This window comes from Channa argus, chromosome 1 (assembly GCF_033026475.1).
Source record: "Channa argus isolate prfri chromosome 1, Channa argus male v1.0, whole genome shotgun sequence".
NCBI lineage: Eukaryota > Metazoa > Chordata > Actinopteri > Anabantiformes > Channidae > Channa > Channa argus.
The window spans coordinates 36,606,533-36,628,493 of record NC_090197.1 but is presented as its reverse complement, the minus strand read 5'-3'; the positions used below and the strand labels follow the sequence as shown (position 1 = coordinate 36,628,493).

Genomic DNA, 21,961 nt, shown 5'->3' with positions numbered 1-21,961 from the left:
TTCAGTTTCACTTGTCGAGTACAACGTGTGTGGTACTGGAGACATCCTGATGGTGGCGCTGTGCCGACACGCGTGAGCAAGGTCAGACTGTTGTACCATTCTGCTCCCTGCTCTCAAACGCTGCGGCTGCCGTTGTCTTCCCTAGTACTCCACACTGTCGCACAGCCATGGCGGACAGCGCGAGCGAGAGCGACACCGACGGAGCGGGCAGCAGCTCGGCAACCCCCATGTCGTCCTCCGCTTCAAATTCGGGAAAACCGAGCATAGTCATTTCACAGTTTCGTTTGGAGGAATTGACGAATCGCCTGGCCTCCCTGCAGCAGGAGAATAAAGTTCTTAAAATTGAGCTGGAGACGTTCAAACTCAAGTGCAAAGCCCTGCAGGAGGAGAATCGGGACCTCCGCAAAGCTAGCGTCACCATTGTGAGTAACGTTAGCTAGCTAACATTAACTAGCTTGATGGCAACCCCACGCCACTTATTGTAATGCATTTGTCAGCAAGTTAGCTCTGTCTGGAGCGTTTTGTTTCGTTTTAACACACTGGATATATCACACCGAAACGTTATCTGTATTTGAACACAGCCCTCTAGCGTTTTACTAGCTCTATTAACATTAGCTATGTGGGTATGTTGCTAAATTAGCCAACGGGCTAACGTTAGGTGCTTGTGCAGCGATAGCCAGCGAACGTTAATTTGTTTTGCTTTGCTAATCTTAGCTAAAATTAGCTCAACGGCCAATGCCATGTTAAAAAGGCGTTGAAAAATAGGTGGGCACCCCATGATGCAAGTCACCTACTGATGTCAGCTATTTGGTCAGCTGATTGCTGCCTGCGAGACATTGTTACCACGTTATGTCCAACATGGATACGGTAGTCAAGTAATAACGAGTAGCCCAGCAGTAGCATTGGCAAGGGCCGATGCGTCATATGTCTTCATGTTCGGTTAATCACCCTCACAAAAATGTGTAACCGATCTGTTTAATAAATGGGAAGTATGTAGGCCAAACATAGCAAGCTAGCTAAATGCCAGACTCGCATGTTGGCAGGTCAGGCACACTGCGCCCTGTCCACTCTTTGAGGCTCAAGCAGCAATTTGCTTTGCATTGTCTGTCTGACAATTTCTCCCAGCTTTACAAAACACAGTCTAGCTTTAGGGTCCACGTATATTGAGAATGAAGTATTGATAACAAATACTGTAATGTCAAATACTGTAATGTTAGCTTTTGAGCTGGCCCAACAAATTATTTAGTGCCCCCGTGTTTCTCACTGTAAGTCACCTATTACTGCAATATCTCTTGAGTCATTAGGGAAAAATCAGCTTCCTCTTTGGCTGCCAGACTTCACTGCGACAGATTTCATCCTTGAGACCGTGGAACGCCTCTGTGCATGTTGGCTGTTGCAAATTTAATCAGGGCGACTGGGCAAATCCAACTGTTTGATGTTCCAGACAGCCAACATCTGTATCCCTGATGTTTACCTCTGCCACTGTCTCCCATTTTTTTTCTCTGTTCCACAGCAAGCAAGAGCAGAGCAAGAGGAGGAATTTATCAGTAACACCTTGTTCAAGAAGATCCAGGCCCTTCAAAAGGAGAAGGAGACCTTGGCAGTCAACTATGAAAAGGAGGAGGAATTTCTCACCAATGAACTGTCGAGGAAGCTAATGCAAGTGAGTGATGGGTTAACAATAGCAAGTTCATTTCTAACTCCCTGTAGTGGTTTATACTAGATGCAATGAAGAAAAACTTAACATGAGCTTGACCTTCTACAGTGTTTGAGGACTTAATGATAAATATCATTGTGGTGCGAAGATGTTTTCTCAACGCTGAGCTATTTAACTACATCTTCAGCTCTTGTATTATGAAGTGTGTTCAACAAGAGCTCACTGGGTGTGTGTCTGTGAGCAGAGGTCCATTTATGAATTTGCAGCAGCGAGTGCATTATCATCAGCTGTATTGGTACTTGCCTGAAGCTTAGAAATGCTCAAGATGATTTACTGTGGCTGCTAGCTAATTTAAATGACTCAAATTACTCCCCTCTTGTCTGATGGTTAGTTGGCCTGTCTGTTTTCCACATCTTATTTTTCCAACTGCAGAGCACACAGCACATACACACATGTTCCACCCTCCGAATGACTAGGTACATGCTCACTAATCTGGTGATGTGTTAAAAGTGGAAATCTGGAGGGGATACATGTAAATGCCAGTTGTGGTCATTTATTTTACTTGGTGTGTAAGTGGTTCTCTGCAGAAACGCGTATAAACAGTTTGGTCTGACCTGCACTTTCCTCACTTTTGAGGTTGGACTTTTTTACTGAATTTGTCTAAATTAGCTTAAATGATGATGCTTTGGGTGGAGTTTGAATCAGTGGCCCACCTTTGAGCACACTCTCTGACTTATAGACCGCAAGTGTTATGTTCCAAGAAATGTTACAAGCAATTTTGGCTTAATTATAATAATATCTTTGCTTTTGAAATATAAAAACTGTCAAAGTTACTATTATGTACAAAATGTACACTTATGTGCACATTGCCAATGTTTTGATGTTGGCTACAAATGGCTTGAAGGACACGAGAAGCTAAGTGGAATAAAATTTCTCTGAAAGGTATCCATCGGCTGAAAATGCACAGATATTATTTCCCACTGGTTCAGGGATAGTTGCCATATACCACAGTCTAGTGGCATAGAGGCTTGATATTGAGTAGCTGATTTCAATATTTTTGTCAGCTAAAGGGAGGCACAATATCAACACAATTCCTAAATGTGTTAGTGTGGTAATTGGAAGAAAAATCACTGCAGAAAAACTCCATGGCCCGTTCTTTCGGCCATGACACCACAGAGCTCTCAACTCTGTATAAATGCACTCTTTGTAAGTTCATATAAACTGCATTGCTTTGAGGTGTTCTCGTTGTTTCTGTTAGCAGCATAATGGAAATTGTTATTTTCCCTATCCAGACTTTTTTCATAAATGATTTTGCATCCCTTTTCCCGTAATGAGTAATCACTTATATAATCCATCGCACAGCCTTCCGTTTTGAATCAGTGCTGAGCCGCACCCTTTCTTTGTATTGGTGGGTTGCCAGAGCTGGTTACTTTGGTTGCCAAATCACTTTTTTACAGTGTTCATTCTTTCGGGAACTTTAACCATTAATCTGGTAGAATTCATGGTTTCCTGTTTTGCTAAACTCTGTCTGTAAGCTAAATCTGATTATCTGACACTAGCATGTTTGTTCACTGTGGCCATAAAATAGTTTTTCTGTGAGTCACCATGAATCTCTTCTTGTGATGCAGCTCCTCTCCCTCCTTTTTCATTTGTCTCATTTCAATGACCTCCTCTTCTTTTTCTCTGTCCCCCCATCTTCAATTCTTAGCTCCAGCATGAAAAAGCGGAGTTGGAGCAGCACTTGGAACAAGAGCAAGAGTTCCAGGTTAACAAGCTCATGAAAAAGATCAAGAAGATGGAGAATGAAACCATCTCAAAGCAGCTAACCCTGGAACAGGTATGCTTAACATGGTAGAGCAAAACCATTTTAGCATCCCGTGTTGAACAACATATCACTAAATCCATGGGTAAATATTATAGATGTTAGTTATTCACCACGCTCAGTTATCCCACTACATATTAGCTGTAAAGCGCTACATTTAATATGTCTGACTTTGTCAAATCTATGTGTGTGGAAGCCACTGCATAATGCTTTATTATATGACAGAACTGTTATATATATTAACATGCTTTGTTGCTTCTCATTCATAAATGTATGTTCCTAATTTTACCACAAATCCGCTTAGCTTTATTATATACTGGCAATAAAGAAACCTGCATTATCTCCCTTACATTGTTTTCCCATCATGTTTGGTTTCTCACAAGCAAGACAAAAGCTGTATTAAAAGGAGACTTATCTAGACAGAGTCCTTGACTTTGTTGTACAGTGTTTTTGAATGCAGTCCTGAAAATGCTTTTTACCATCAAGATTTTTCAATCTTTGAAAGTCACTTTCTGCTCTTCTTTTTATTCTCCAGTTGAGGCGGGAGAAGATCGACCTTGAGAACACATTAGAGCAGGAACAAGAAGCCCTGGTCAACAGACTATGGAAACGGATGGACAAACTGGAGGCTGAAAAAAGGTGTGGAAATAATCAGATTATGTTAACCATTTCAGTATGCACACACAATGGCTTTTCTCAAATCTGCTTTTTATGAGTTTAAATGCAAACCTTGTTTTTAGATCTGTACTTGAACTCATTAAAAAGCCAAAATCTCTTCAAGAGTATTAACTAACGACAATAAGATATTTATACTGACACTCCAACTAATTATTATCATTATTGATTTACTTGTTAAATTAAATTAATAATTTCCTTTCTTCTATAAAAAAGTAAGATTCCCGTAGCAAAACTTGCTAATATCAGAATGAATGTAAAAATGCTAAGCTAATTAATGCATTAGCTTGGTATTAATATTTCTGCTCTTCTTGTTTTAAGTAGACCTATCATTTACCTTTATGCACAGGTTTTGCATTTGAAGTAAACCTGCGTAGCATCTCCATCAGGGATGGTGCACCCTACATGAGCGCCTTACAGGGAGTGTAGAAAGTCAGTCATACCTTTTTTATCTTATGATGAATTGTATCAATGCTGTGTTGTTTGTTTTGCAACCTAGAATCCTTCAAGAGAAGTTGGACCAGCCTGTTTCAGCTCCACCCTCCCCAAGAGACGTTTCCATGGAGATTGACTCACCAGAGAACATGATGCGACATATTCGCTTCCTGAAGAATGAGGTGGAAAGGCTTAAGAAAAGCTTACGCACCACTGAACTGCAGCGTAAGTGTTTTTTCAACAGGTCACATAGTTTAGTGGAAAGTGGGCTCTGAAGGGACATATGTAATCAAATGTTGATTAAGGATGTGATTGAAACGCATATCCTCAGATAAGCAGTAAGGGACAGATTCATCCTAGACTCTGGCACAGCTTGTATTACATAGACCATACTAAAGAACAGGATACTGCCTGTCCTGCTGACACAGTTTAGATCCATTGGTCATATTACAGTTGAAGGTTCTTAAAGTTTTATAATCAAGTGGAACTGCACAGTGGTCAACAACAAGCAGGTACCTCAAGTGTGCAACAAGAATAGAGACTGTTGTTATATATTATCAAGATGGTGCATTTAAGACTTTTCCACCAACTGAGACTTTTAAATAATGACTTTTTAAAAACATTTAAATACAAAACAATATTTATATATTTTCCTTTTTTTTCCCTATGAATTATCTTGCTAACTTGTACAAAATGTAGTCGCTAAAAGCCTTTAAACAATGTACTTGATATATACACACACACCCACCCTGTACATGAACATTGCCACTCCCACTCACTTTAATAGCGTTTGTCTCCCCTAAATATTTGGCACTCAGGAAGGAGTGGTGCTGGGAGATGGAATCCATAGCTGCCCACTACTTTAAACACTGTATTGTTCACAGTAATAGCAGAGCGGTTCATATTTAATGGGTTCAATTAAAACACATGGAGTTGTAACAGTAACATAAGCCTCCCACAGTGCAACAGAAAAAAATGTTGTTGAATCTAATAATACTATTAGTCTGTCAGAAGTGTTAATTCAGCTAAATCAATGGAGATTAGTCCAAACACATCCCTGGGAGTGTCTCTCAACATCATCCTTCTATGCTTAGTTTTTGCCACTAGAGGGAGTTCTCACTCCAATCTTTTGCATATTTGAGAAGACAACATTGCTATTGAAAAATTACATCACAACATTGCTTGCTCTATAATCCATTGTGTTCTAGATAAGTATACCCACTTTCATTTCTGACAATAAAATCTTGTACTGTACTAACTGGGTTCATGTTGTTTAGCCTCACAGTTGTAATCCACACTGATCTATAAAGGTTGACAATATCTCAGCAGAATTCTTCTGTCTGTTTCCATTCAGACACAGAGAAACGTGCCCAGTACATAGAGGAGGAGCGACACATGAGGGAGGAGAACATCCGGCTGCAGAGGAAACTTCAAAGAGAAATGGAACGCAGGGAGGCTCTGTGCAGGCAACTGTCAGAAAGTGAATCCAGTCTGGAGATGGATGATGAGAGGTAGATGATGGGACATGTGATGAGACAGATGACACAGTTAACACTACAATGCAAAGCCACATCAGTAAATCAAGGCAAATGGATTACAGAGACTTTGGTAAATGGCTTGTCCTGTGTAATTGAGTCTGATGTTGCAGAGTAGGTGAACAAGCATTTTGCTTAATTTACTGTTTATGCTGGGGCTTGAACCTGTGAGAATAATAAGACAGAGAAGCAGGCAGCAAAAAAGGGAGAGGTGTAAAAGACATGTCTGCCATTTCAGCACACAACAGTTGCTCTCCTAAATGTCAGTCTTTGTTAATGCTACACTGTTTTTCTTTCAGCGAGGTGTCAACATGATGCCCGTGAGGTATAGCTGTTGGCTGTGTGTCTGATACACAATCCATCCAACTTCAAAGTGCACTACACCTCTTCAATGTTTTTTTTTCCCTTTATAAAATAATAAAACCCAGGCAAATATAACAAATAAAGTAATTACCAAATATGTTTAATTTTGTTAAATTGTGTTATGTCAGTGTAACTTAAAAGAATCCCAAAAAGCAGGACCCTTTAAGTTGAAGACAGCGTTTTTTATTTATGCAAGCAACATATTTGAACCCTTTGCTTTTGGCAGCCATTGCCCTGAAAGCAAAGCCACCGACAGGGTAACCAGACGGGCACACAGTCACTTCCGAACTCAACAAAGGACTGCATTTATTGTGATGGTTCTAAGGCTCTTTGTCTTCCTTCGCATGAGATCATTTAGCAGTGTTCAGTACTTTAATAAAATTTTATCATTTTATTTTTTTTATCTGCAGTGCAGTGTCATTTTTAAAAATTAGCTTATTGCTTTTACATTGTTTCAGGTACTTTAACGAGATGTCTGCACAGGGCTTGCGAGCAAGAACCGTGTCCAGCCCCATTCCTTACACCCCCTCCCCCAGCTCCAGCCGACCCATATCACCTGGTAGGTACATTTAAAATGGCTGCTTTCCAGGTCATACAGCAGTAAACAAGGTGACGTCAATGAGTGGGCACCACAACAATAAAAAGCACCTGTGATATCAGTGAATGTGAAAGACTTTGAATAACTTAGGTCATTTTTTTTAAATCAGTCATTTATTGACCTCAAATTGCGAAATCAAACTGCATATCGACAACCAACAAAACGTGAATTGAAGAGATTTAGTGCTAGCTTAAGCCACTGTATTATGATTGTGAACAATTCATTGATTTAGAATTTGACTGACATTATTCTTTAGGTAAGATATCAATCCAATTAATTTCAAGTCTTGAACATTCACTGACAAATTTAAATCTTGGAAAGGTCAGCTACAACATAAATGAACCCCATCTAATGATGGCAGTGAAGTCAATGTACATAAAAAAATTTACATTTGAACTATTAATAATGAACCAAGACATTCCGTGCTGTATCAGCATCTAGACTGATGCTTGGAAGACTATCGTATTGTAGAACCACTGCCTAACAGCATTGCAGAGAAAATCAAGCCATTTTATTTTCATTCACCGATGTTTATTGCGAGTCAGCAAGATATCAGGTTACAGCCTAAATGTTTGCATAATGTTAACAAACCTGAGGTGCCATAGCACTGCAGTTTTTCTGTTCTGTCAGCCATGTATAAATGACACAATATAGTATGGCTACATAGTACTGAGTCAAGAAATACCAGTTTCATTTGTGGTAAAATGTATTAATTTTATAAAAAAACAAACAAACAAGTCTGGCTTCTGCTTTCTCACAGGTCTCTCGTATGGCAGCCACACAGTTGGCTTCACCCCTCCAGCTACACTGTCCAGAGCAGCCATCTCCCACTATAACACCCCTGCCCTGCACGTCCACGGAAGCTCCTCTCATGCTGTAGCGGTAAGAAGGATCCTACAAACTAAATCTGTTCAAAATGCATTTAATGATAAAATTCAAATTTAATTGTGAGGCAAGTCTTAGAAGGGACATTAATTTTCTTTGCTTGCATAACTATGTTTTGGTAATACAGTTTTACAGACACCCGCTTACAGAGGAAGTGAGTGAAAGTGGTTGAAGTTTAAGACAAATATGTTTACCTGCGGTGCTGTTAAAAATGGCCTTGTCAGAAGCAAAACCCAATGTAGAACAGCAAAACAACTTACTATTGTCAAAGTGAAACAGTAAAGTCACATTGGTCAAGTGAACAAGTGTTGTGCTAAAGCAACCAAGCAAGCTAATACCGCAAATGTCTTCTAGCAATTAAAAAAGGCCCCACTGGGCAGTGTGATGCAAATTAATGATCAAAACAATGCAACCTCCAAACGCTATCAGTATCAGGTATCAACTGACAGGCATCTATGGCTAGGGAGAAGGGGACAATTAAATGGTGGGTTTAAGGACAACAATGGACAAATTATACAGCCTTTAATAAGTCAACGAAGTCTGTCTCTTCATAACGGCTGATTCTCATTCTTTAAGTAAAAAAAGGAGTGGAGTGGATGTGGGCCAGGCAGTGAAATTGGGGAACAACATTAACAAGAACAGTTCATGGAGCCCTCCAGATGCAGATTGGTCTTGTGAGCGTGGCGGGCTGTCATGCTTGTACCAATGGAGGGGAAACGCTGACATGTATGTGCGGTCAACATGAAAGCGTATGATATTCAGAGCAATGTTGGGTACTCTTGTCAGTCACTTGTTTTTACTGAATAATACAGAATAATAATAAAGACTTATTTAGAGAATAAAGATAATAAATATTTTTTAATTATATAATAAAGAATGATTTACCTTTCATTTTCATAAAATAACAACAGTAAATGAGAACATTCTATCACTGTAGTCTTTTAATTTTTATTTAAAAGTATTGATACTTACCATTTTGTATATGGTCTGCACTTGTATAGCGCTTTTCTACATATTGGCACTCAAAGCGTTTTACACTGCTTCTCATTCACGCATTTAAACTCACACCGATGGGGGAGCTGCTATGCAGCTGGCCAACATTCACCGGGACTGACTAAGTTGGGTGTCTTGCTCAAGGCTCACTTCGACATGTGACCAGAGGAGCCGGTGATCGAACCAACAACTGCGGGACTGGTGGACGATCATTCTACCTCCTGTGGCACAGTCGCCCCAAATAAACAGCCATAAAGTTGAGGTTGTTCACTCAATATGAATGTGAACATTATTAAACTTTAAATTTGCAAGAGAAACATTCTTGATCTTTGCACAGATTTTGTTGTTACGTGACACAAACTTTAATGTTCTGATAACGAAAGTCAGCACGTGTCTCTAAATAATCTTTTGTATTTTTTTAACATATACCCAAGTCATATTCCAAGTGAAGTTAGTTTTCATTTTATAGGCCTTTTCACAGTGGCGGTTTAAGGTGCTTCGTGTCAGCATAAAAACAAATAAAACCTTACTCCTTAACAACTAATGTGTTTGTATTTTCAGGTTTGACAGTTAGAAAAATATCAACTGGTAGATGACTTAATGAAAGAATATCATATATGAATGTTGTGAAGATGAGGTTTCAAGGTAATTTTTAAACCAATGAGCCATTCTGGCCTCAAAGGTAGTCCTGCTTTTAAATAATTTGAGTATCAATATAGAAAAGAGTAATATAATTAGTACTGTAGTACTGTACTGTGTTCAAAATACACTACATGGCTATTTGCAGGATTGAAGACTTGAAGACCTAATGTTAATTTCAGCAAACTAAATAATTGTACTATAGTTATACAATGTAATATTAAATGAAAAATTAGAAGCAAAATGGGATTTTTATTTGATTCTTTTTTGTTTATTTGATCTTTTTTTAATAATTAGTTTTTATATCTTTTGTAAGTTTCAAGTTATTTACAAGAAAACCGTCTTTCTTTAAATTTTGTGGAAGGATACAAACAACCTCATAAAACTGGAAACTTCTGTATAAAACTATTGTGCTGATTTTCCATTTGTATGTGTTTTTATATTCGTACCATTTACACAGTACAGAAAAATAACATTTCAGCAAACATTTATTCTTACTGTTCGCTTCTTTTCTTTCTTCTTCCCCCAAACCCGTTTGACAGTGCAAATAAAAATAACAGCTTAACTGAGCTCAGTCAAGGAGGATTTAGTTGATTAGACAAATCTTGGCACTTGCAGCCTTGAGAAAGGTAAATTTACAGTAAGCATACATTAAGCAATGTCAGACACAGCTTGTCGCTACAGTTACTTCTCTGTTCTTTTTTTTAATTCACTGTTTTTGAATTGTATCTTTTTGAATTACTTTATACAGATGATGTTTATTAATGTTTCTCTTTCTCTCTCACCAGAGGCCCTCTCCAAGAAGAAGCACCAGTCCTGACAAATTCAAACGTCCAACGCCCCCACCCTCCCCCAACACGCACTCAGGGGCCCAGCAGGCTCAGCCTCCACTACCCCCACCAGCTCAACCAATGGTCCAGTCCATGTCCTCCCCGGCAGCTATGTCGCAGCACGCAGCAGCAGCACAGCAGCAGCCTCCCTCCCAGCCTTAACACCACACGCGATCTGTCTTTGCACGTGAGTGCTCCCACTGAATGCCACGATGCTACCGCAACAGCAGCTTCCATCATTACAAGCTTTGGAAGTCAAGTTTCTTACTCTCTACCAACTCCACAAAGAAGCAGCTTCAAAAGTTTTAGAGGAAAGAAACAAGAGGGCGGCTCAGTGAAGCTGGCCACCTGCCAAAATGTATATGTGGCGTTACTTAACTATTCTTAAAAGGAATGGATGAACCTAAAAATAATCGCTTTTGGGATTTCTAGGCCGATTATCTGTTCCATCTTCTGTCTTGTACATGTATGTTTTTGTTTTCTTTGCTTGGAACTTTAGCTGGTTGGAGTTTCATGGTGGTATTTTCCAATAGGTTGGATGTTTGAAATAAAGGATGGATGTATGGCTAGAGTTGGATGGATTAATAGATGGATGTCGTCACGTTTATTTTTATTTTTGTCCCCAAGCCTATAATATGACACTCACATGCAGTAATGTCCTCCACTTTAGCTCACCCCACCCCTATGTCTCTGAAGCAGTGTAAGCAGTTCACCCCTGCCCCAAGTTTAAATGGCTTTGATTAGCTCAACAAGACGTGTAATAGAAGACTGCTAGGGGTTTATTCATTATAGGGCTTTGATCAAGCGGTTTGTGCCACAGTTACTGCTCTTCAGTAAAACCGAAAAGGAAAAAAAAAAAGCACCATGGAGGATGGACACTGGTACATAAACCACAGATAAATGTCGCCTTTTGAGGTGTTTAAAATATAGTCTGAGGTGTTACAACTTTAATCATGTACTCAGTCTCTTCTCTGCTCTTCTTTCTCTCTCTGGTGTATTTCTGAAAGCTTCTATCATCCATATGGATATTCCTCGTCAGAAAAAAGGAAAAAAAAATACATTGCTCTTTACACTAATTATACATACTGCTAAACATTCTAAATGAATGGTACTGTTGAACTTAATTTCTATGTATGATTAAAGCTCTTGAGATGACATTTTGTTTTTAATTGTCAATTTTATCATTTGCTACTCTTGTAATGTAAGAAATAGAATTTTAACACTGATGAACAACGTTTGTAGGATTCACAGCTGTTAAAAATACCAAGTCACTTCTATGTGAACATTTGAAGCTGCTATGATTTGATGCAAACTGAATTTACAGATCCTTCCAGGTACCTAGGTTTTAAATTGGATTGACCTTTGTGTATTTGGGTTCACTGCTATGTTTTCTTGTGGAAATAATGATGCCCAGCCAACTACTTCAGCAGTTCATGGAAATTGTTTGTGCCTTAAATAAACCCGCACCATCAAACTGAAACCCTGTCTGGAAAGGCAGAGAATGTTTCTTACAAGTGAGGAATTCTCTTTTCATCCTGCAGTACTTTTAGCGCTGGTTTGCATGCCGAGGCAACTGAAGACTTTAACCTCTCGCATAAAGGTAATCTATGTGTTATATTTAGCTGATGTCCCAGGCTTCTCTACACTTCAACACTGGTAAGACCTGTATTATGTTCACTGGTTTTTAACTTTGTAATGTCAGACTGAAAAAGCTCAGTACTTCAGGACAAACTGACAGGAAATGTTGATCAGTTTTGTTATCCCTTGAGCTTTAATTACTTAGCTTACCCCTCACCTTCTATTGTCATCAATAGAGTGTCGAGGCTTTTATATATTTGATGTATTTACTTTACAGATAGACATGACTTTCTGGCTGATGTAGTGACTTTGGTGATCTTATTACTCAATATTTCATATCATTCTATTTTATATTTTTTAGTTCCTGCTAGCATGCTTCTTTTATACAAACACACCTGCTAGAGGAGGTTTTTTTTCACGGATGAATAATCCTAGACTCATTCAACACTAAATCTTTGTAATGCAGGTGCAGTCAGCTCTGGTGGGAGGAGACATGGGCAGTGATTATCTTCACAACACCTTAATCTTTCGTTAAGTATAGGAAAGTGTCACTCATTCACACACGTCAATACAAACGCAAAAGTTCTAATACAATGGATCTAGTGTTTTTGTTCTATTTAGAAGTGTTTTCTCTTGTTGCTGAAATAAGCAACCTGAGCTAGTCCAAGCAGGAATCTGGACTGTACTGTAAACTCAGAGTTGAGTGACTCCTTTCTCAAATTGACCCCTTAGTTAGAAGAAATAAAACAAATGTGGGCTGTGCTTACTTTTTAAAGGACGAAAATATGTGAACTAATTTAAGTATATATCATGTAGAATAGCACTTCAGTGTAATTATAGAAACATTTGTGTGTAATTAGTATTGTATCAGCAGGTTAACGTGGACCTGAATGTAAGAAATGTATGTACTGACAACTGCTTCATCCATTTAAACACTTGTGTACAAAACAGGTATCTCAAAATTGTACTTATGCAGTGCTGGAATAAAAGTACTTATTAACTTTTCACTACTGATAATGTACACCAATCAGCTACAACAGGGTCAGCATGGGATCAGTGTTATGTACAGTTTTGACATGTACTTATGTATTTAGTTACTCACACTATTCACTCATTGGTTTATTCCTTTAATCTCCACAATGGCACAAGTGCCTTGTGAAACATACACAGTGGATCTGCTGCCTAATTGCTCACCTCCACCACTGATGAAGATGGAATGAAGATGAACAGTACTAGGCAGAGTCTAAACAAAATATTAAAAGACCAAATGATACACCTAGATCAAGTTTTCACAAACACATTATTCTCGATTTTCATTTAAAAGACATCAAATAAAATCGGATAATGACCATTTTTCATCTTTATCATAGTAAAAAATTATGCCTCTTTTTCTGTTTTTGTTTTTTCCTATTTGTAAATGAAAAAGGGGAAACAAACCCAAATGGTTGACTCATTGTTCCATTTGCTGTCCTCTTTAAATGTCTCATCTGGTTTTTTATGTTCAAAAGTTCCTGTTTTATTGAGACCTTTATGCAGCATCCCATTTCCTTAATTTGATGAGTTTGTTCAGTGAGGACTAGAAATGAATCTTCATTTTTAGTGATGTCTGTCATTGGGGTTGAACTGTAGGTGATTACAGAGCTACAACTAATTCTTTACACTCAGTATAATCTATTGATTTTTTTTTCTACGAGATTTTTTTTAGTCCATAAAATGCCATGAAATAGTGAAAATCTTTTTGTGAACAAAAAGTGATGTTTTGACATAGCTTTCAAAGTTGTATTTTCATGTATGTGAAGGACACTCTGCGACTTTAAACATTTGCGAATGTGAAACATACACATAGGATGAATTATCAATTCATGCAATATTCAATTGCTGATTAAATTTTGATTAATTAACATATGACTGCTGCTGGAAGGAAGTCTCTGGGTAATTTTAGTTGAAGGGAAGACCATTTGATTTAGTAACAGACAGAAGCATGTAGATATAACAACATACAGTATTTTATTGGCCAGTAAAGTGTGATTGTGGCAGCAGACACGCGTATTTCTACAGCATGTGTTTTTAGCTTTTAATTACATTTAGAACAACATTATGACAAGAGTAGTAGACGTCTATGTATCCTAAATCTGATGTACATCAATTTACCTCCTCTCACTGCTGAATTTTCACATTATTTGTCTTTGTCTAACAGTGTTCCTGCCATTTTAGAGCCTTCTCTGAGGGGACTTTAATGTTGTTTCAATCAGTTGAAGGAAACTAGACAGGAAGAAGTGATGGGACTTCACTGAAGAAAATGGAAGTCCTATATTTTATGTTTTGGGAATCAAATAGCTGGAACATTAAAATTTAGATAAAATATTTGAACTTGTTTGAGAATTCAAACAAGTTCAAATATTTTATAATTATAATTGTGCATTATAATTGTGCAGCTGTAGCTCAGATGGAAAATCCTTTGTCTATAAAACAAAGACTCAGTGGTTTAACTAGGTTTACACTCATTAAGTTAAATAATTAAGTTAATTAAGCTTTAATGTTAATTTTTTAAACATTTTTCTCAGAGGTAAAGGCCCACTGTCGTCACGTCCGTCCCATTCTCATCGTTAGATCTCAGAAACATCTGGATGGACTTTTATTACATCTGGCACAAATGTGCACTTGGACACTTGCTAAAATTAAGACACAATCTTTGTATTTTTGTATCTTTGACTTATAACTGTGTTTTTGTGTGTCTGACGTCACTTTAATGTGCCTGCTTTAGTAGACGATTTCACTAAGGAGAAGCCTTTTCTGCCTGGCTGCTGCAGCCGTGTTCGTGTTTTGATAAAGGTTAAACACTCACTTCATATCAGACAGACAAATTACGTTTGTTGAATGGGCACACAAATTTCTTCTAAAGAGCTTTGCTGACATGCCAGTGCAGTACTGTATCTGTACTTTTTAACTAAACTCAATTGGTTGATAAATAGTGGAACATTTTCTTTTGTTGTAAAACATTAAATGCAGGAATGTCTAAATCTTCCAGTGGGGCAGTTTTAACGAAGTGACCATTTTCCATATTTTAAATTAGTTTATCTTTAGGAGTCGTTCTGTGGAACTTGCATTGCAGTAGCGCTTATCCATGTGTTCTGGGCCAGTCTGGAATGGTAACACAGGTCTCTTCCACAAGTCCACTAACTCCTCTCCATCTCACTTTGTAATCCAAAAATAAATTTAGGAGGAAATGACATCACCTGCATTTCTTCTTTTGTAGTGTGTTTCTTTTGTCACATTTTTCTCACAGGCATATTATTAACGTCCTGCAGCACTGACTCTGTTTTTCTTTCAGTTGAAGCTGTCAGTGAAGTAGTTAATTTCTAAAATGGTGTTGCCTTTTTTGACCTCCTATGACAACAGCCATATTAGGATGCTAGCGTCAACTACTCTCAGTCAAAGCCTTGTATGGTCCAGCTGTCCTCTGCAGTGACGCCATCTTAGTTTTAGTTTTAGTGTCACCTAGTGGTCAGGGGGGAAAATATGTAGGTGGTGGAGCTGCTCACTTGGAAGACTGACTGAAGTTGCTTTGGCAAATGTTGAAAAGAACTTCCGAGTTCACACTTAATTTCTTTTTCCTTCATTTCATTCAGTGAAATCAGTTTCCTGTCATTTGATGCAGACATGATGATTTTCACATCTTTCGTGCTCACTGTTCATTCTGTGTTCTCATTGTACTAGATTCCGTTAAATTGCAAAGGTGGTCATAATGTTATGCCTGATAGGTGTATTTGATAACCATTTGAGTATGTAGATACAATGGATTTTCTCAAATATGCTTTTTGTAAGCCTTTATGAATGAATCTTTTACACTTTTTACCTAGATTCCTTGAGGTGAACTCCGACCAGGCTCTTGTTTGACACACCAGAGAACATGATGTAGTATTTTTCATCATTAGGAGTTCAGTTTATGTCACCTGGGGGAGCTCTCGAAAAGCAGGTTGACTATGATCAACTTCATAGTGTGACAAACAAGATGACATAATCTGAACTGAAGGTTCCTCCAAGTGATGTCACCAGGAGGTGTTTTTCAGCTTAAAAGTAGAGAGATAATGTAGGCTATTCTAAGAGAAGTTTAATGGCAATTATGTACATGTACTACTCAAACTAGAACCAAAAATCAGTTCAAAATCAGTGAAGGCCTACTTTAAGAAAAGCTTACACACCACTGAACTGCAGTGTAAGTGGTTTTTCAACTTGTCACATGGTCTAATGGAAAGTGGGCTCTGAAAGGACATATGTAATCAAATGTTGATTAAAGATGGAAAAAAAGATCCTCAGATGAGTAGTAAAGGACAGGTTCACCAGTCCAACAGGATCAGTCCTTCTGCTGACACTATTAAGAGCCTTGTTACCCCTTGGGATTCACTGGTCATATTACATTTAAAGATGGTTAAAGTTTTATAAACGAAGTGAAGCTGCACAGTGGTCAACGTCATCTTTAAGCAAGTACATGTTGGTCTTAAACTAGTATTTTCTCATTTCTTGTTGTTAGTAAGGCATTCCCATTAAATCTGAAAGGGCTATCTTTTTTGTTATCTAAAAGATTTTTACAGATGTATTCTGTCCCACTATTCTGAATCCTATTATGACCTACTTTCTGCCAGTCTTGCAAATAACTTTTTTATATGGATCTAAATTGTGGTATGCAATATTTTAATAACATGACCACTTACTCCTTCAGCCCGGCAACAAGGCAAACAGATGTATAATGTGCCAGAATTATGCCACCAAATACTATTCGGTACTATAGTAAAACATTAAACACAGGACCACATTTGTAATTTATTACATTTGCCAAAGTGTTCTTTTTACATGAACTGTTATTTTCCTAACTCTTAAAAAGTAAAAATCAAGGCCCGGTTATGTTAACAGTATACTTGATATACACACACACCCTGTATGTGAACATCGCCATTCCCACCCACTTCAATAAAATCATAGCAATCATGGTTCATGTTTAATGGGTTCAATTAAAACACATGGAGTTGTAACAGTAACATAAGCCTCCCACAGTGCAACAGAAAAAATGTTGTTGAATCTAATAATACTGTTAGTCTGTCAGAAGTGTTAATTCAGCTAAATCAATGGAAATTAGTCCAAACACATCCCTGGGAGTGTCTCTCAACATCATCCTTCTATGCTTAGTTTTTGCCACTAGAGGGAGTTCTCACTCCAATCTTTTGCATATTTGAGAAGACAACATTGCTATTGAACAATTACATCACAGCATTGCTTGCTCTATAATCCATTGTGTTCTAGATAAGCAGACCCACTATCATTTCTGACAATAAAATCTTGTACTGTACTAACTGGGTTAATGTTGTTTAGCCTCACAGTTGTAATCCACACTGATCTATAAAGGTAGACAATATCTCAGAGGTAGATGATGGGACGTGAAAAGACAGAAGATACACTTAACACTTCAATGCAAAGTCACATACATCAGTAAATCAAGGCAAATGGATTACAGAGACTTCACTTTGGTAAATGGCTTGTCCTGTGTACTTGAGTCTGATGTCGCAGAGTATGTGGACAAGCATTTGGCTTCATATACTGTTTACACTGCTGATTGGATCGAGGGGGCTTTAACCTGTGAGAATGAAAGATGAAGGAACAAAACAAAGAGAGATGCAAAAGACAAAAAGGAATGTGTGCCACTCAACGCTTTGTTCCCCAGGCTTTGTTAGGGTTGCATTGGCTTTCTTTGTCATCAGCAACGTAACAACATGATGCTCATTAAGCAAAGCTGTTGGCTGTGTGTCCGATTCACAATCCTTCCAACTAGGGCTGCCAAGATTACTTCAGACTCCCGGGTTGAAACAGGCAAGTAGAAACAGGTAAGTAGTAAAGTAATTACCAAATATGTTTAAAATTGTGTTATCTCAGTGTGACTGAAAAGAATGCCAAACAGCAGGACCCTTTAAGCTAAAGTCAGCCTTCTTTATTTATGCGAAGAGCGTATTTGAACCCTTTGCTTCTGGCAGCCATTGCCCTGAAAGCCAAGCAACCGACAGGGTACCCAGACAGAGCCACAGTCAGTCCACAAGTCAAGACAGGACTGTGCATTTATTGTGATGGTTATAAGGGTCAGTTTCATCTCCCTTGGCATAAAACCATTTAGCAGGGTTCAATATTTTATGAAATTTGATTATTAACTTTTTATATTGGATATTGCCCTTTGAATCGTTGGCTGCAGTGTCAGTGTCATTCTTTTTATTCGGTTATTGCTTTTACATTGTTTCAGGTACTTAAACAAGATGTCTGCACAGGGTTGCATGCAAGAACCGTGTCCAGCCCCATTCCTTACAACCCCTCCCCCAGCTGCAGCCGAACCATATCACCTGTTAGGTACATTTAAAATGGCTGCTTTCCAGGTTATACAGCAGTTAACAAGGTGACGTCAATGAGTGGGCACCACAACAATAAAAAGCACCTTTGATATCAGTGAAGGTGATTTGTTGCCAACAGACAGCCTTTATCTTCATTGCACAAATCATACCAATAATATGAATTTAAATGTATCTGGGTTCAAGTCTGGAACATTCAAACAAGTTTAAGTTTCAGAAAGGTCAGCAATACCATAAATAAATCCAGATTGAAGATGGCAGTAAAGTAAAAAAAAAGTGTTTACCCTCACTCTGTTGAATCAAATTTACTTTTGCTGTCCTTGTTCCTGCAACTCTTGTCTTATAAACTCATAAATCATTGCCATGCTTGTTATTTTCTGATTTAAATTTATGTTGATTCTGTATAACAATTCAGTATTTAATTAAAATCACCAACAGAATCATTGAACACAAAAACAAGTAGAAACACAGTCTTTTCATATATTTTTAGGTTTATCAGAAATTCTAAATGTTTCCTTAAAAATAATTCATAAGGATGTTCATATCACTACAGTTAATGAGTTGCTTGGTGTAGGTAACAAAAGCAATTCCAAGCAGGGTAATAAGTAGATAGAGCACTTGTAGAAGAAAATTAGCATAGGATTTACATGAAAATGTTAACATTTGAACAACTAATCATGAACCAAAACCTTCTGAGCTGTACCAGCAACTAGACTGAGGCCTGGAAGACTATGAATCCTAGACCCGCTGCCTAAACAGCAGTGCAGAGGAAATCAAGCCATTTCATCTGCACTGAGTGATGTTTAGTGTGTATCGGGTTACAGCCTAAATGTTTGCATAATGGTAACAGACCTGAGGTGGCACAGCACTGCTGTTTTTCTGTTCTTTCAGCAATGTACAAATGATATTCACATATTATACAAGGGCTAAATAGCCCTGGAAAGGTGTCAAGTATAGAAATACCAGTTCATTTTGTGCTTAAATTTATTTACTTGGTACAAAAATGCATTTGGTATGTAAAAAAAACAAAAAAAAACAAAACCCAGGCTCCTGCTTTCTCACAGGTCTCTTGTATGGAATTCACACCTCCAACTATGCTGTCCAGAGCGGCCATCTCCCACTATTTCACCCCTGCTCCTCTCATGGTGTAGTAGTAAGTAGCATCCAACAAACTACAATGTATGTAATGATAAGAGTCCTTTTCAAATGTGCCCTCAGTTACATGCTCACGTGTAGCATTACATTTATTGCTCCAAGTGTTCCACTTTAGGTCATATAATGTCAGACTTTGCACACAGTAACACAACAATGAATGAGAACTTGTCACCACAGCACATTCTCTGCCTGTTATTTTGTCGCATTTGCAGAACTGCCCATATGAATATCAAGGCCAGTTTTGTTGCCACTGCACAATATGTCCATTTTGAAACAATTTCTGTGTTTGAAGTGTCCTTGGGCAAGACACTGAATGTCAAGTTGGTCCTGGTGGGTCGAGCACTTTGCATGGCAGCCACCAGCAACAATGCGTGAGTGCACGTGAATGCAGTCTAAAATGTCTATAGGTGTGAATGTGAGCGTGAATGGTTGTCCTTCTTTGTATGTCTCTCTGTGTTGGCCCTGAGATAGACTGGAGACCTGTCCAGGGTGGACCCTGTCTCTTGCCCACTGATAGCTGGGATAGGCTGCACCCCCCCTGCGCAGGATAAGCGGTTACAGAAAACGAATGGATGAATGGTATTGATATACTTCATTTTGCATATGAGCTACAAGTAACAGTAGTAAAGGTGAGGTTGTTTACTCAGCAGGAGTTTCCACATTATCAAACTTTGCAAACAACACTTTCTTGATCTTTACACAGATTTTGTCCTTACATGACAAAGTTATTCAGCCTTACATTTATACTAGATGAATTTACCATAGGTCCATCAGTTTCCAAAAGTCCAGGTGGTTTACACTGTGCTAACTGAGTCAGCACATCTTATTTAAATTCTTTTAACTTTATATAATTATATATATAATATGTAATTATATATAATATTTATACATAATGATATAATTATTTATATAATATTTATACCAGCACCATTTTCCATAGTTGAGTCAGTTTTATTTGTATAGGACTTTCCATAAACAATGGCAGTTCAAGGTGCAAGGTTCAAGAGCAAATAAAACCTTTCTCCTGAACAACCATTTTGTGTTTAGTTTCACTTTTTAGTTTTAGTTTCCATCAACTGGTAGAGGACTGAATATTGTGAAGATGTGGTTTCAAAGTAAATTCTAAACAAATGAGCCTATATGCTCTCGCAGTTTTAATTAAGCACAGTAATGCCCTCAAATCATTTCAATATCCAGAGAAGAAAGGGGCTTGATGGCTGAATGTAATACTCTTCCCACAATAAATGCTGAACAGACATGGATCAAGTTGGTTCCCCTTTACGAAAGAAGAGCAACTTGCATTCTTGTCTAAAATACCTCGAAACAGACATAAAGGCAAACAATGCAAAAAAAATTAATTTGAATGTGATTTTTATACTTAACAGAATATTTAAAATAATGCAACAAAGACCAAACCAAACAACAGGGTCACTACTTTACTGCAATTAAAATAGGGTACATGACTTATACTCACAGGCTAGAAAACATGATGCAAATTACAGGAAAAAGTTTGAAATACCACTATAACACAATGATTTACAAATCTGCATGGGCCCTTTTTATCTATTAGATATTACTTTTGTCAGTTTTAAATTATTTCCAAGAAAATCGTTACTTTTTTGTGAGTTTCTGTAGAAGGATGCAAACAACTTTGTAAAGTTTTGGCATCAACTTTGTATACAGCTGGAACAACAGCTATGCTGCCAGTTGAATGTGTTTTATATTTGTACTGTGTACACAGTGCTGGAAAAATAACATTTCAGTGAACAGTTGTTTCTTTTTTTCCAAGCCAGTTTCACAGTGAGACTGGGTATAAGAATGTGGGGGAAAAGTCCTTTTTGACCGAGCCCAGTTATGAAATACCTCTTCACACTCTCATGGGACCACTGCCAGTTTGATAATTGGGTCACTGTAACCAGAATCGCGACTGAAACTAAGACACTCTTGTCAAATTCCTTACAAATTCCTTACTTTATTCCTTACTACTTAAATTTTTACTGTATTTCACATTGAAAAATTTAGGGTAAAACGTTAGATAAAAGGTTTCATCTTGCCCCGCAGCATGATCCTTGTTATTGCTTTACCTAAAGTATACATAAAGTTTAAGCAGAGGTCCACCATCAAATTGAAACCCTGTTTGGGAAGGCATATTTTTTTGACGAGGGAGGAGTTCTCTTTTCATCTCGCAGTACATTTTCTGGTGGTTTAATGGTTTAAGCAATGGAAGAGTTTCACCTCCAGCATAAAGGGAATCTATGCCTTTTATAAAGCTGATGCTAAATTTATTCAATCTTATCATAGTATAATATCATATAGAATTATAATATGACTAGCATAACCCTGTGTGACCCCATGGATTGTAAAATCATGAAAAAAAGATCAAGTGACCAAGTGTTATGGTATATGATTC

At 37.9% G+C, this 21,961-nt stretch overlaps 1 protein-coding gene across 1 annotated transcript; it reads left to right on the top strand.

Annotated features, from left to right (window-relative positions):
• Positions 1–74: 74 nt before the first annotated feature.
• On the top strand, positions 75–11,589 carry LOC137133619 (coiled-coil domain-containing protein 6-like). Its single transcript, XM_067517416.1, has 9 exons — positions 75–422; positions 1,514–1,663; positions 3,366–3,494; positions 4,015–4,118; positions 4,654–4,814; positions 5,944–6,100; positions 6,946–7,046; positions 7,846–7,967; positions 10,391–11,589. Exons 1-9 carry the CDS (start codon positions 168–170, stop codon positions 10,592–10,594), a joined length of 1,383 nt encoding a protein of 460 aa, XP_067373517.1. The 5' UTR covers positions 75–167; the 3' UTR covers positions 10,595–11,589.
• The last annotated feature ends 10,372 nt before the right edge of the window (positions 11,590–21,961 follow it).

Bases quoted from the DNA above. Each gene is read 5' to 3' on its own strand.
- LOC137133619 (XM_067517416.1), top strand. From the start codon at position 168: ATGGCGGACAGCGCGAGCGAGAGCGACACCGACGGAGCGGGCAGCAGC. The intron at 7,047-7,845 runs GTAGGTACATTT...GCTTTCTCACAG, and splicing joins CAGCCGACCCATATCACCTG to GTCTCTCGTATGGCAGCCAC. The intron at 7,968-10,390 runs GTAAGAAGGATC...CTCTCTCACCAG, and splicing joins GCTCCTCTCATGCTGTAGCG to AGGCCCTCTCCAAGAAGAAG.